Consider the following 16,402-nt stretch of genomic DNA (forward strand, 5'->3'; position numbering starts at 1 on the left):
AACCCTTTCTGACTATGTTGCTAAATGTAATTATATTTCAAACATATTTTGTACCCAACTTCTATTCAACCAAGTTTTATTTGGTTGTATTTATAACTTAGGTCTAGGCTTCAACTAACTTAGGAAATAGCCTACAAATTAAAGGAAGAAAGGATAATTATAAAGGGCTGTTTTTTGGGGTGGGGCCAGATCCCACAAAAGGTGTTTGTCTTATGGCCCCAATCTGTATGTCCTTTCTCTGCAACATGGAGCACTTACTGCTTCTTGATTTTTTAATTTTTTGACCACATATTCAAAACCTCCAATTTTATCTCTATTATCTTTACAAATCATTTGTGGCAGGTGATCTCATTTATTTTATAGAGAAATCTAGGCTATCTAGCCTGCTATTTCTTTGTTTTCTCTCTTTAAAGAAATGATTTCTGGAGCGCCTGGCTGGCTCAGTAGGTAGAGGATGTGACTCAGTCTCAGGGTCATGAGTTCAAGCCCCACATTGGGCATGGAGCCTACTTAGACCTTAATTAATTAATTTAAAAAAAGAAATGATTTCCTTTTTGAGGCGATTGGTGATCTTAATTTAATTCCCATATTAAATTCTCTCAGCATTGCTTTGTTTTTCTTTACCATTAAATTAGAATATTTTGTTTTCAGGATTTGTTGTAGCTAAAGTCAACATTAGACAAACCTGCATGCATTTGTTTATACTGGCTATGTTTAGAAACTCAGCATTTCATTTGGTGCTAGTAGTGCCTAGAATTTTTTTCCTTATAATTTTGGCCTTTATTGTTCCATTTATTAATTTTGGGGTGAAGCAATTGAGACTTCATTTTATTGGCATTTAATAGTCATTTTATTGACAAAGAGAGAGGGATTATTAACTGGTATATTTGTGTTGACAGAGATGAAAAGTGATCAGGTGATGACATACCCTATTCCCATCCATGTTGATATATATCAGAACCTAGAGGTATATACATGTATAGTTTTATAAAATGGTATTTACTGCTTTTCTAATATAATTGAAGGAAGGCTTAATAATTCTTGGTCAGTGGAGATACACAAAAACTAGAGTGAAAAAGCAGTAGACTAAAAGCTGTTACTATTTTCACTGCTATTAGGAAGATTATTCTTTAGAAGAAGATGTATAGAGTCATTATGAATGGTATAAATACATGTTTGAATTTTTCTGAGTTTGAATGTCTTTATTTTGGGCTAAGCCAGATTCCTGAAAAACTACGGATTTGAACCTTTTAACTTTTCATCCCTTCCTCCTAATAGCTTTGGTTTGTAGAACTGGACCACAACATCATACTGTCAGCTTTCACTGTGGAATAAAACAAGAAGAAGAAAAAAAAAAGAAATGCTTCTGAAATTGTTGAAAAGATGACAGAGTTTTGCCCATTACTCCTTACACAGAAATCTTAAAAACATTCTCTTAGATGCACCTAAATTACATAAAAGCAAATATTAAGAGATCTAAAGGGAGAAATAGACAGTACTATAATAATGGTAGGAAACTTTAATATCCCACTTTCATCAATGGTTAGATCATACAGATAAAAAATAAGGAAACATTGGCCTTAAACAACACATTAGACCTGATGGACTAAACAGACATATACAGAATATTCTATCCAAAAGAAATAGAATATACATTCTTCTCATGTGCACAGGATAGATCATTTATTAGGCCACAAAAAGGTCTTAATATGTTTAAGAAGAATGAAATCATATTAAGCATCTTTTCTGACCACAGAGGTATAAAAACAAATCAATTACAAGAAGAAAACTGGAAAAACTACCAATATGTGAAGATTAAAAAGCATTCTGTTGAACAAATGGGTCAGAAAAGAAGTCAAAGAGAAACCAAAAAATACCTTGAGACAAATGAAAATGGATATATGTACAACATACCAAAACTTACAGGATGCAGCAAAAGCAGTGCTAAAAGAAAGTTCATAAAGATAAATGCCTACTTTAAGAAGCGAGAAAGCTCAAATAAATAACCTAACTTTACATTGCAAGGAACTAGGAAAAAAAGAACAAATGAAGCCCAAAGCTGATAGAAGGAAATAAATAACAAAGATCAGAATAGAAATGAGAGACTAACCAAAAGAAAAGATCGATGAAATTAAGAGCTGATTCTTTGAAAAGAGAAGCAAAATTGAGAAACCTTTATCTAGATTCATCAACAAAAAAAGAAGACTCGAAATCAGAAATGAAAAAGACAGTACAAGTGATACCACAGAAATACAAAGGATAAGAGACTGAACAGTTATACACCAACAAAATTGACAACCTAGAAGAAATGGATGAATTCCTAGAAGGGCACGATCTGCCAGACTGCATCATGAAGAAATAGAAATCTGAACAGACTAATTACTAGAAAGGAGATTGAATCAGTAATCAGAAACTTCCCAACAAACAAAAGTCCAGGACAAGACGACTTCACTGGTGAATTCCATCCAATATTCAAAGAAGAATTAATATCAGTCCTTTTCAAACTACTTCAAAAAACTGAGGAGGCAGGAACGTTTCCAAACTCATTTTACAAGGCCAGCATTACCTGGATACCAAAACCAGAAAGGGATACCACAATAAAAGAAAAATGACAGGTCAGTATCCCTGAGGAGCATAGTTACAAAAATAGTCAACAAAATATCAGCAAACTGAATACAACAGCCTATATTAATAAAGGATCACACACCATGATTAAGTGGGTTTTTTTCCCCAGGGGATGCAAGGATGGTTCAAGCATTCACAAATCAATGTGATATAGTACATTAATAAAATAAAGGATAAAAATCATTATGATTCTCTCAATAGATGCAGAAAATCATTTAAGAAAATTGAATATCCATTTATGATAAAAACTCTCAACAAAGTGGGTATAAGGGAACATACATCAACATCATAAAGGCCACATATATCACAAGCCCACAGCTAACTCATACTCAGTGGTGAAAAGCTGAACGTTTTCCCTCTAAGAGGAGGATGCCCATTCTTGCCACTTTTATTCACATAGTAGTGGAAGTCTTTGCCAGAGCAGTCATGCAAAAAAAAAAGTCATCCAAATCAGAAAAGAAGTAAAACTGTCTCTGTTGGCAAATGATGTGATATTATGCATAGGAAACTATGAAGAAAACTGTTAGAACTAATAAAAAAAAAGTTAATAAATTTGCAAGATGCAAAATCAGTGTACAAAAATGTTGCATTTCTGTGTACTAATAATGAACTGCCAGAGAAATTAAGAAAACAGTCCTATTTACAACTGTATCAAAAAGAATAAAATACCTAGAAATAAATTTCACCAAGGTAGTGAAAGACCTGTACACTGAACACTATGTGGCACTAAAGAGAAATTGAAGAAGACACAAATAAATGGAAAGATACTCCATACTCATGGATTGGAGGAATTAATGTTAAAATGTTCGTACCACCCAAAGCAATCTCCAGATTCGGTGCAGTCTCTATCAAAAATCCAATGGCATTTTTCACAGAAATAGAACAAATAATTCCTACGATTTGAATGTAATGAAGGAAGAACAAAGCTGGAGGCATCATATGACCTGAATTCAAACTATATTACAAAGCTGTAGTAATCAAAACAGTATGGTATTAGCATAGAAACAGACACATAGATTGATATAACAGAATAGAGAGCCCAAAAGTAAATTCACGCATATATGGTCAGTTAATTTACATCAAAGGAGCAAAGATTATATATTGGGGAATGGACCATCTCTTTAGTAAATGGTGCTGGGAAAACTGGATAGCCACATGCAAAGGAATGGAACTAGACCACTGTCTTAGACCATACACAAAAATCAACTCAAAATGGGTTGAAGACTTGAACTTAAGACTTGAAACCATAAAACTCCCAGAAGAAAACATAGGTGATAAGGTCCTTGATGTTAGTCTTGGCAGTGATATTTTTGGATTTGACACCCAAAGCAAAGACATCAAAAAGCACGATAAACAAGGGGGCTTACATCAAACTAAAAAGCTTATGCACAACAAAGGAAACCATCAACAAAATGAAAAGCAGCCTACTAGATGGGAGAAAATATTTGCAAATCATCCATCTGATGAGGTGGTTAATATCCCAAAGATATAAAGAACTCCTATAACTCAATAGTAAAAACCCAAACAATTTAATTAAAAAATGGTCAGAAGATCTGAATGGACATTTTCCCAAATAAGATATGCAGTTGGCCAACAGGTATATGAAAAGGTGCTCATTACTAATAATCAGGGAAATGCAAATCAAATCACAGTGAGTTACCACCTCACACCTGTTAGAATGGCTAGTATCAAAAATACAAGAAGTAGTAAGTGTTGGCAAGGATGTGAGAAAATGGAAATCTTGTGCCCTGTTGGTGGGAATGTAAACTGTTGCAGCCACTATGAAAAAAGGTGTGGCGTACCCTCAAAGAATTGAAAGTAGAACTGTTATATAATCCAATAAGTCTTCTGGGTATTTATCCAAAGAAAACAAAACCATTATCTTGCAAAGATATTGTTACCCCTATGTTTATTATAGTATTATTTACAATAGCTAAGACATGGAAAGAACCTCAGCTCCCATCGATGGATAAATGGGTAAAGAAAATGCGATATATATATTATCATTATCAGGAGCTCATTCCTTTTTGTGCTGAATAGTATTCCATTATATGGATGTAGTACATTTTGTTTATGCATTCAGCAATTAATGGATATTTGGATTGTTTCCAATTTTTGGCTTTGAACATTTGTGTATTATTAAGTCTTGTGTGGACAAATGTTATTATTTCTCTTGAGTAGCTACCTAGGAATGGATGTTATATGTTATGTTTAACATTTGTTCAACACAGAACTGCCAAACTGTCCAAAGTAACTATACCATTTGAAGTTCTAACCAGCTGTCTGGGGGTGGGGGCTTAGTTTCTCCACATCACTAACACTTTTTATACTATTTGTCTTTTTTATAATAGCCATTCTACATAACATTGTAGTTATGTGGTGGTATCTCATTTTGGCTTTAATATGCATTTCCTCAGTGCTGTTGATGGCAACCATCTTTTTGTATACTTATTTGCTAGAGCATGTCTTCTTTGGTAATGTGTCTATTCAAATCTTCTGCTCATTTTTCAGTTGGATTGTTTGCCTTATTGAGTTAGGACTTTTTTTATATATTCTGTTTATACATTCAGTATCAGATAAGTGATTAGTGAATACTTCTACTCTAGCCTCTCTTCATTTTCTTATTGGTATCTTTTGAAGTTTATGGTTGGTTTTAAGAAATTTGATTGTAATTTGCCTTGTGTAGTTTCCTTTATGTTTCTTGATCTTAAGTTTCTTGGGTCTTTGGACTTAATAAATTTAACCAAATTTGGGAAATTTTATAAAAATAAAAAGATTTTTATTTTTGAGTAATCTTTATACCCAACATGGGGCTCACACCACAATCCTAAGATCAAGAATTGCATGCTCTACTGACTGAGCCAGCCAAACACCCTCAAAAATTATTTTATTTTATTTTTTAAAGATTTTATTTATTTATTTGACAGAGAGAGAACACAAGTAGGCAGAGCGGCAGGCAGAGGGAGAGGGAGAAGCAGGCTATCCACTGAGCAGGGAGCCTGACGTGGGGCTCGATCCCAGGACTTCTGGGATCATGACCTGAGCCGAAGGCAGTTGCTTAATGGACTGAGCCACCCAGGCGCCCCCCTCAAAAATTATTTTAGAAAGCATCATTATGTTTTCTTAAGGGATGACACTTGAAGAGAATCCACAAAGGATCCACAGTTTACTGATGGTTCTGTTCATTTTTATCAGTCCCTTTTTCTTTTGGTGTGTTTTATTTTAAGAATGCTCTCTCTTGTTTTCACTGATGTTATCTTCTGCAGTATCTGATTTGACATTAATCCCATGTAATGTATTTTTCATCTCATACATTTTTTGATCTATAAAAGTTTTATTTGGGTTGTTTATATCTTTCTTAACATGGTTATTCTTTACCTTAGGAGTTGGCAAACTATGGCCCATGGGTCAAATGCTGCCCATGCCCCTCCCTTTTAATATGGTTTCCAAGCTAAGAATAGTCTTTGTATTTTTAAAGATTTATTTATTTTATTATTAATTAATTTATTTTTAAATATTTTATTTATTTGGCAGAGAGTGAACAGGAGAGCACAAGCAGTGGGAGAGGGAGAAACAGGCCCCCTGTCGAGCAGGGAGCCCGATGCAGGACTCCATCCCAGGGCCCTGGGATCATGACCTGAGCCGAAGGCAGTCACTTAACCAACTGAGCCACCCAGGCACCCTAAGGTTTATTTTATTTGAGAGAGAGAGAGAGAGAGAGAGCACGCAGAGGGAGGGGCAGAAGGAGAGGGAGAAAAAGAATCTAAGGCAGACTTTCTGTTAACCATGGAACCGGACTCGGGGCTTGATCTCATGACCTCCCAAACCTAAAATATCTGGCAACCCAGCCTCCACCCTAAATATAACAGTAGAGGAGGGGCACCTTGGTGGCTCAGTTAAGCATCTGCCTTCAGCTCAGGTCATGATCCCAGGGTCCTGGGATGGAGCCCCGTGTCAGGCTCCCTGCTCAGTGGAGAGCCAGCTTCTCCCTCTTTGCTGCTCCCTCCCTGCTTGTGCTCTCTCTCTCTCTGTCTCTGTCAAATAAAAATCTTTAAAAAAAAAAAACAGTAAAGGAATTTGAAACTGGTGGTATACTGAAGGTCATGATAGCAAAAACATAACTCAAACCCACTTAATTCATGACTAGATTTACTTAAATTTCCATAATAAAGGCCTAATGGAAGAAAAGGCATGTCTATCCCCTGGTATAAATACTATTAACATCAGTCTATGCTGTTGTATATCATGAAATCCAGCTTTCAGCTAAAAGTTATTGACACTATCAAGAGAAAATCAATTAGAAGAACTAAATTCAGGTATAAATGCTTTAGTGGAAAAGGTTGATAACATGGTTAAATATTGGGGATTTTAGCAGAGAGATGGGACACTTTAAGAACGATTCAAATGGAAATGCTGGAAATGGAAAACACAATAATAGATGATGAATGCCTTTGATGGGCATATCAGTAGAGTTGACACAGTTGAGGAAAGAATGAACGAACCTGAATGTAAGTCAATAGAAATTACCCAGACTAAAAGTAAAAGAGAAAAAGAGAAGAAAAAACAGAGCACTTAAAAAAGAGCTTTAGGGAAATATGAAACTGTATATGTCTACTAGAATCCTAGGAGAAGAAAAATGAGGCTGAAGAAATACTGCTAAAGTGATGGCCATGAATTTTCCAACTATAAAGAAAGACATCCAACCACAGATCCAGGAAACTCAGAAGCAGGATAATTTCAAACATATACACCCTGACCTACCACCTAGATCACCTAGATCCATCACATTCAAACTCTGAAAATCAGAGAGGAAATCTTAAAGGCCACCAGAGTAAGGCATTACCTAATTTAGAAGATTAAAGAAATACAGCAGACATCTCAGAAACCATGCCAGTCAGAACACAATGAAGTGGGGCGCCTGGGTGGCTCAGTTGGTTGAGCGACTGCCTTCGGCTCAGGTCATGATCCTGGAGTCCCGGGATCGAGTCCCACATCGGGCTCCCTGCTCAGCGGGGAGTCTGCTTCTCCCTCTGACCCTTCTCCCTCTCATGTACTCTCTCTCTCTCATTCTCTTAAATAAATAAATAAATCTTTAAAAAAAAAAAAAAAACAAAATGAAGTAACATCTTTAAAGTGCTGAAAGAAAAAAAAATAACTCTCCAGTCAGAAGGAAATTAAAGATGTTTTCAGGGAATCAGAAACTGAAATTATTCATTTCCAGAAGATGTGAACTACAAAAGATACCATACTAATACGATGCCAGACAGAAAATCTACCCAAAGAAATGAAGAGAGCTGGTAATGATAAAAACTGAAGATAAATATAAAATAGAATTTTCTTATTTTTAATATCTGTGAAACATAACTGCCTAAAGCAGAAGTTGGTAAATACTGTTTTAAAGGGGCAGGTTTTTTTAGACCTGCAGACTATAGGGTGTTGTAACTACTCAACTCTGCTCTTGTAGCACCAAGGCAGCCATAGACAATACACAAATGAATGCATGTAGCTGTGTCTCAATAAAACTTTTACAAAAACTGGCAGGCAGCCTATGGGTCATATTTTCTAAATGCTGAGATTACAACAAGAATTGTAGTGAAGCACTGTTGGTTTATAGCATGTTTAAAATGAAAATGAATGACAAGAATAGCACAAAGATTATTATACCTAAAGCAGCATGATATCTGAAGGCATAACGGGATTTGTTAAAGATATATATTGTAAATTCTAGGGTAATCACTAAAAACATTGAATACAGAGGTGGATATATTAAGACTAAGTGGAGATAAAATGGAATTATGAAGTTACTTAATCCAAAAATAGGTGGAAGAAGAGGTCAAGTGCAATAGTGAACCAGGTAGAATAGAAAATAGCTATTGAGAGAATAGGTTTTAATCTAAGCACATCAAAAATTATATTACATGTAAATGGTCTAAACCTATTAAAAAAGACAAAAGTTGGTTAGTTGGATAGAAAAACAAGATCCACTAACATATATAACCATAGCCTTATGCCCTTTTTATGTAAACAGATACACACTTTTTTTTTTTTTTTTAACAATATTATATCTTAGAGAGTACTCCTTGGAGATAAAGATTTAGTTCAAGTCCCTGTTTATACCTCATAGTATTGTGTAGATGTACCAGTTTATTCCATCATATCTGCTAATGATATATATTTGGATTGTTTCTATTATTTTCCTATTATAAATAGTGCTATGATTAATATCCTTTTGCATGCATTTTTTTGTTTTTGCCAGTAGATTTTTAGGGTGGGTTCCTAGAATCTGTGTCAAAGAATGGATAGATATGTAATTTTGCTAAGTAGTCCAAAGTTTTCTTTATAACAGCTCATACCATCTTGCATTCTCACCCACAAAATTAGTCCTTGTTTACATTCAACTTTACCAATTTTGTGTTATCAAACTTTTGATTTTTTTGCTAATCTAACAGAGGGGTAATGGCATTTTCGTGTATTTTTTAAAAAAGATTTATTTATTTATTTATTTTAGAGAGAAAGCACAAGCAGGAGGGGCAGAGAGGGAGGGAGGGAGAATTCTTAGCAGACTCCATGCTGAGTGCAGAGCCCAATGCAGGGCCCCATCTTACGACCCTGAGATCAGGACCTGAGCCAAAATCAAGAGGTGAATGCTCAACCAACTGTACCACCCAGACAGCCTTCAGTGTAGTTTTAATATGTATTTTCTTTTCTTTTTAAGATTTTTTATTTATTTGAGAGAGCAAGAGAGCAAGAATGGAGGGAGGAACAGAGGGAGAGGGACAAGCAGACTCCACACTGAGCAGAGCCTGACATGGGGCTCCATCTCACAACCCTGAGATCATGAGCTGAGCCAAAACCAAGAGTCTGATGCTTAACCAACTGAGCCATCCAGGCACCCCTTAATTTGTATTTTTCTTATTGTGAGTGAAGTTGAACATCTTTTTGCATATCCTTACAAACCATTATTTTTTCATTTATCTTTTGATTTTACTTATGTTGTTTGTATTTTTAGACATTTTAAAATGTATTTAAAATTTGTCAGTATTCCTCTATTGCTCTTGCATCTTGAATCATAGTTAATGATTTAAAGAAAAATGATTTGTCTATAACCAGGTTATATGGGATTTTTTTCTGATATTTGTAATGTCCAATTTTTTATATTTAAGTTTTTGATCCACTTTGAATATTTTCTTGTTTGGAAGCTAGAGTGAATCAGTTTTGTCTTATAACATTTGACTATCCAATACAAAGAAGTCAACTTTTTCCCTACTGATCTGAGATGCTGCTTTTGTCATATATGCATTTTTCACATCAGTTGGTCAATTTTTGGATTTTTCATTTCATTAGGCTCTTTGTTCATCTGCCAATACAATGGTGGTTCAATTATAGAGGCTTTACAAAATGTTTTAATACTGGCTTGCTCCTTTTCATTGCTCTTACTGTTTCATGGTTTTTCTAGATACTCAACTTTCTAGATAATCAATTCTCCTACCTCCACAAAAAGATGCAGGTACTTTTATTTATATGTAAATTTTAAATTACCTTCCTCCAGTCTAAGGACACTGGAACAATAATGCTAAAATTTCTCCTTCCAACTTAAATGCTATTTATGTCATGTATTTTTGCTGTATTTTAAAGCCCAGATGAGATTATTTCTTCATGGTGTCAAAATTTGTAGCCTATATATTCACTGATTTGCATCTTAGATCCTTCTTGCTAATTTAATTCCCTATTTGGAAACAGTTCTATTTTTCTGTGGTTGTTTATACATTGTTTTTTTTATATTTGATGTTTTATAGTTTACTGTGATTAGCTAGGTTTAGACTTATTTTTATTAATCCTTATGGGGTTTCCTGGGCTTCCTAGATCTGAGGGTTGGTATTTTTCATCAATTATGAAAAAGTCTTATCTTGTTTTTGTCTTTACCTCATCTCTCTTTTTTTTTTTTGTGCAAGTATAATTAGACGTCTTAGATATGTACACTCCGTTCCCTGTATCTCCAGTTCTTGCTTGCCGTTTCTGTTTCTTTGTCTTGCTCTGTTGTATTCTATATTAGTAAGTGGATTTCTTGCATTTGGATAGTTAAGCATCATACTTCAGTGGAATTTTCCTATGGTGGATAAATACACAAATTCACATTCTTGTATTTCAGGGTGAAAATTACTTATATGCTACAGGGACCCAAAAAAAGAATAGTAATTCTCATAACTACCAAACAATCTACTGTGTGTCTTATTTTCAGGAAGTCTGGTACTTTATTACCATTTGTAATAGATGAGAAAATATAATGATGGCAGCATATAGTTTGTTTCATAAATAGGGACTGTACCAGTACTCGAGTTATTTAAACTTGCATAACTCATAGCAATATACTGATTGATGCAAGTCAAATGAGTATGATTATATATGGTATAATTTTTTAAATTCAAAGGCATGCTATTTATTATGTACATAACCCACTATAAATAATTTATGTTTTTATAGAAATCATTTTAAGTAATTCTATTTTGAATAAATATTTCAATTGATGTAAATGAACTTTAGTTAACTCATAACTTGGACTAAGGTTAATTATAAATTGATTAGTATATCGACTGGTAATATTAAATATTGTATTAAATATACATTATACAAACATTAAAAATATTAAACATATTCAAAATTAAAAACTGATATTAACATACACTAATAAATTTTTAGAAATCCTTTGATGAGTTTAGTCATATATCTTAAAAAGCTTCATAATTTAAGTGAAGAAAAATTGATGTCTTATGTTTCAACAAAATTGACAGTACACAGCAGAGAAGAACAAATCTATGAAGATCTTGTGTTTCCTCTTAGATTATTGAAGGAGGAACTTTGATGGCAATGTTAATAATAAAAATTAACAGTACTTTTATTATTAGCGCATCAGTAGCACAACCAGGGATTGATTGTTCTAAGTGCTTTACAAAAGATAGTTATTGTTTCTATTTTATAAACAAATAAACTGAGGCATGGAGCTATTAAGTGACTTGCCCAGGGTTACATATGAAGAAAGTGGTGGAGCTGAGATTGAAACCCAAACACTGTGGCTGTAGACCATGGGTGAGTAAAGGGCCAGACAGTAATATTTAAGGCTTAGCTCATAAGCTTTCTGTTACCACTACTCAATTCTGTCATTGTAGTGTGCAAGCAGCCATAGCCAATATGTAAATGGATGGGTATGGTTGTTTCCTTATAATACGTCATTTATTGACAGGATATTTGAATTTCAGATCATTTTTACCTGTCACGAAAAGTTATTCCAGGTTTTTCTTTTCTTCTTCTTCTTCTTCTTCTTCTTCTTCTTCTTCTTCTTCTTCTTCTTCTTCTTTTAACAATTTAAATATGGCTAACTATTCTTATCATGCATTATTCAAGAGGCTGTCATTGGGTCAGATTTAGCCTGTGGATAGTAGTCTGCCAGCCCTGCTCTAGACTGCTACATATATTTTGGGGGTCCTACTTTGTTCTAGTCTGGACTCACCCTCCACCATATAGACTTTTCTTCCATGAGGGCTAGGTAACTTGATCTCTAAACATTTAGTTGATCCTTTATACCAGTCAATAGGAAATACAACAGGTTTGAAACCTGAAGTTTCTACTTCTATATATAATCTAGATTTTTCCCCTAGTGATTTCACTACCACATAAATACTTGTTTACTTCCCTGAAACCCTAAGACAGAGCTAGCTAGATTTGTTTTTATTTACTGTTACTTTGCATGCAGTTTTAACATTTTATTATCATTATCATAGAGTTGGGCCTTGTTATTGAGGTAGCCGATAGTGGGGCCTGCACAGATCTCTGTCTTTTGTAATGTTGGCTCCCCTTTCATGTTCACATAAATCAGACATCATATAATTCTGCATATTTGTTGGATTCTGTACAAGGTCACATGCATCTGCATACTCATATCTAAATATACTCAATAGCACATTTTATTTCTACTAAAAACCTTTGCTATCTCTCTCCCTCTTTTAATATAATTAATTAATGGCCCTAGCAGTCAGTACTATCTACTCAACATAATGATGCAATCCCTTTCCCTTCTACTTAGTGCAAACTTAATGCAGTGCAAACTTAATGCCTGTGTTTCAACAGGTTATAATATATATGTAAAGTACAATACTGTGATAGTACAGAATCAGCTATATGGAGAGAAGGAAGGGAATTTGAGACCAGATTCCTAGGTAAAATTGTGTAAATAGGTCTTGAGGAAGCAAAATAGATCCAAAGACCATAAGAGCATAGGAGTTAAGGAAATGGGGAGAAGCTTGCTGTGATTGGAGAGCATGAAATTTCTGATAAAAGTTATGTGTGTAAATATAGTTTTGAATCAGACATAAAAGTTTTTATATCATGATAAGGAATTTGTATTTCCTGCTGTAGATTAATGATCTCAAATATCTACATAGAATGGGAAGGGAATGATAGTAAAAAAATAAGTTAAGCAGCTAGTATGTTGGAGAAGTGGACGGAGACTGGCAAATTGGAAAGGAGGTTCGTGTTCTGTCTAAAGGCAGTAGCTGCTCAGCTTTTGTCACAGAGAGATGCAAACTCTGTGTTATAGGGGTTCCTGTTTTATAGGAGCTCAGAGAAATCTAGATTTAATCTGAAGTAGCAAAGTTTTTAAATATTAGCAACTAAAATATTTTTTAAAAATATTTTATCCATACAAAATAAGTGTGTCAGCTGAATGAATGTCTTTGCTTTTAGATGGTACAATCCAAAAAGCAGTTTGTAAAGTCTGTTAAGTAGTCAAATCATTCTGTGTTTTAGGATGATAACAACGGCAGCTATATTAAACACGTACTTAGGAGTGAGTGAGTGTGGAATAGCATAGGAAGGGTCTATTAGAAATTTAAAGATGATGTAGATGTGACTTAATGGTATAGGGATAGAGAGGATTCCGAGGTACATTGATGGGGCTTTTTTCATATTCATTGATAGGAAAATAAATAATTGCAAAAGCGTTAATAATGACAATTCTTTACATTCCTGGCCCCCAAATTCTGTTTTACTTAATGTGGAGTCAGTTGCTTTTACCAGTTTGTTGCATATCCCTCTAGATACTTTGACAATATGCATTGGTATTCATGGGCCCTCTCTCCCCTCCCTCCCTCCACACAAATGGTAATGTAATTAATATATTTCTGCATCTTTTCTTAACAGTATATCTTGGAATTTCCTCTTGTCTATTCATATAGATTTAAGTGTATTCTCACTAATATTCTCATTAACATTTGTATTATATTTCATTGTATGGGTGTATTGTAATTAATTTTCCCAGTCCCCTGTGGTAGACATTTAGTATGTTTCTATTCTTTTGCTATTACAAATCATTTGTGGATGCATATCCCTATATAGTCTTTGAGCTAATATGTGTATATTTGGCTGATTTAGTTCTATAAGTGGAATTGCTAAGTCAAATGATTATGGGCATATTGTAAATTTTCTGATGACTGTTACTGCGTTGCCCTTTAAAAGTGGTAGTACCTCCTACCACACCTCCAACAGGATACCAGAGCTTATTTCTCTACATCAGAGCCATCGTAGAATATGTCCACATTTTCATTCCTATCATAAATATGATAGGAAAGGTATTTCATCTTCATAAATTTTTACTTATTTGAGTAAAGTAGAACATCTTTTCATATTTGAAAAAAAATTCACTTGTGTTTCTTTTCTGTGAGGTAGTCCTCTCCCAGTGTTTTACCAGGTTGTTAACTTTTTCTTCAGGGGTGTCTGGGTGGCTCATTGGGTTGTGTATGACTCTTTTTTATTTATTTGACAGAGACAGAGATAGAGCAGGAACACAAGCAACAGGAGTGGGAGAGGGAGAAGCAGGCTTCCCCCCAAGGAGGGAGCCCAATGTGGGACTCGATCCCAGGACCCTGGGATTGTGACCTGAGCTGAAAGCAGACGCCTAACGACTGAGCCACCCAGGCGCCCTAGGTTGTGTATGACTCTTGATCTTAGCTCAGGTCTTGATCTCAGGGTCATGAGTTCAAGCCCTGCATTGGGCTCCACGCCCAGCGTGGATCCTACTTAAAAAATAAATAAAAATTACTTGTTTAAGCTTTTTAATTAAGGAAATCAACAAAGATTCTTTCTCTATATATCATTTTCTTTGACTTCTTTTATATATTTTGGTCTGTTGACATTTAAAAATTGTTTTTAACTACTTTAAAGTTAGTTAGTTAAAGTTTTATAAAATATGTTATGGGGCATGGTTATTTAGAAGTATTTATTATGTAATACTTGGATCTTTTATATAATTTTTTTAAAACTACATAGTCTCATAGTTGTGTTTGCATTCTAAAAACTTCATTCTTAGAGATTAATTTGGATTAAAGGCAAAAAGTGATTAAAAAATACAACTTTGGGTATTCCTAGTTGAGGATCTTGTAGGTGAATTAAAATCTAAGGATTCTGTGGTATTTGTCATTTGCTCTACTTTAGGACTGCTAAGTAATACTAAATAATTTTCATAGTTTTTCATGCTCATGATTAGGAAATAAGTCATATTTCTTCCTGTATGAAATTATGAATTATTAAAGACACATGAAGTATTTAGTTTATTTAAAAAGGAGGAACCACAAACTTTTGGGCTGTCTGTCACGAGTGGGATAATCAAGGTAAGCCCAGTTTGAGAACCCATGTATCGTTTATTAGATACCTAATTGGTGATACTACTATAACATAAATGTTGGCAGAGAGTTTCACAGTGACTAATTTTCTTATACCTTTGTGTTAATTTTATCCATCCTTTATATCCATCTGAAGAAAATTAGATTTTGAATTTTCTAAGGGGCCCATTGTACAAGGGTGAAGCTGGACCCATTTTAAACCATCTTGACGTGTAGCAACATTTTTGCCACCTGGTGTACCACTGCGTTTTTGTTTTTTTTTTTGCATTGTGAACACTGGTAGGCATGAGTAATGTAATTGTTCATTCTGTAGTTCTAGAACTTCAGTATATTTCTTTGTATTTTCTTTGAAGACACTTCTATTAAAATTTCACTGAAAACCTAACATGAATCTTAAATGATCAATGTAATGATTCAAATCTGGCTATTTTAAAACCACATGTCTGATATTACATAACTTTTATCTCTTGAGAATATTTTAAATTGGGGCAAAAAAAAATTAAAGAAGCAATGAAAGTTATTATTCACTTATTCTTTCTAGGAGCTTCTTTGAGTTGCTGCTGTTCTTTGGAAGAGATGAGTTTTATGAAGAGCCCCTAAAGGATATTCTTGGATCATTCCAGGTAAAACAGTTTACTCTTTCACATTTTGTCTATGTTTAACACATGAGTTATTCTCCCCCTAAAAATGATATATTGATTGTTTATTGCTTTTAAGTTTTTATATTTACTAAGATGGCAATGGTTAGAATCCTATATATTTTACTAGCAGAAATATAAGGTTCTTAAAAATTAACTTTTAGCTATATTACTAAAAGCTGTTCAAATTAACATTCCAGTTCCACATTTGCTAGACCAGAGCTTGCTACTACCACCCTTGTAGATTCCTAAGCACATCTTGCACATATACTCACACTTTTTATTGCTATAGGCTTTGGTTTCAAAGCCCCATGTAGAACTCAAGAAGGACTCTTCTTGTCTAGCTTAAAAGCCGGCTGTCTGTCCCATGTCACTTTTTCCCCTTGGCTATATCCTGATTTTCTCATTTATTTTCTCAATAGCCTTCTCAAGATAGGAAGCAATTTTTTTTTTTTTTTTTTTTGGCAC

General features: G+C 34.2%; 1 protein-coding gene across 2 annotated transcripts in view; it reads left to right on the forward strand.

Annotated features, from left to right (window-relative positions):
• Positions 1-16,402, forward strand: part of ZNF654 (zinc finger protein 654) — an 83,165-nt gene that overhangs the window by 30,526 nt on the left and 36,237 nt on the right. For both annotated transcript variants that reach the window (XM_028114957.2, XM_088024248.1), the window contains exon 3: positions 15,838-15,919. In XM_028114957.2, the coding sequence (XP_027970758.1) occupies positions 15,838-15,919 (82 nt within the window). The remainder of the gene's footprint in view (positions 1-15,837; positions 15,920-16,402) is intronic.

The sequence above is a fragment of the Eumetopias jubatus genome, unplaced genomic scaffold, assembly GCF_037043125.1.
Source record: "Eumetopias jubatus isolate StellerSeaLion01/CBP00866 unplaced genomic scaffold, mEumJub1_p1.0 scaffold_1, whole genome shotgun sequence".
NCBI classification, from domain to species: Eukaryota; Metazoa; Chordata; class Mammalia; order Carnivora; family Otariidae; genus Eumetopias; species Eumetopias jubatus.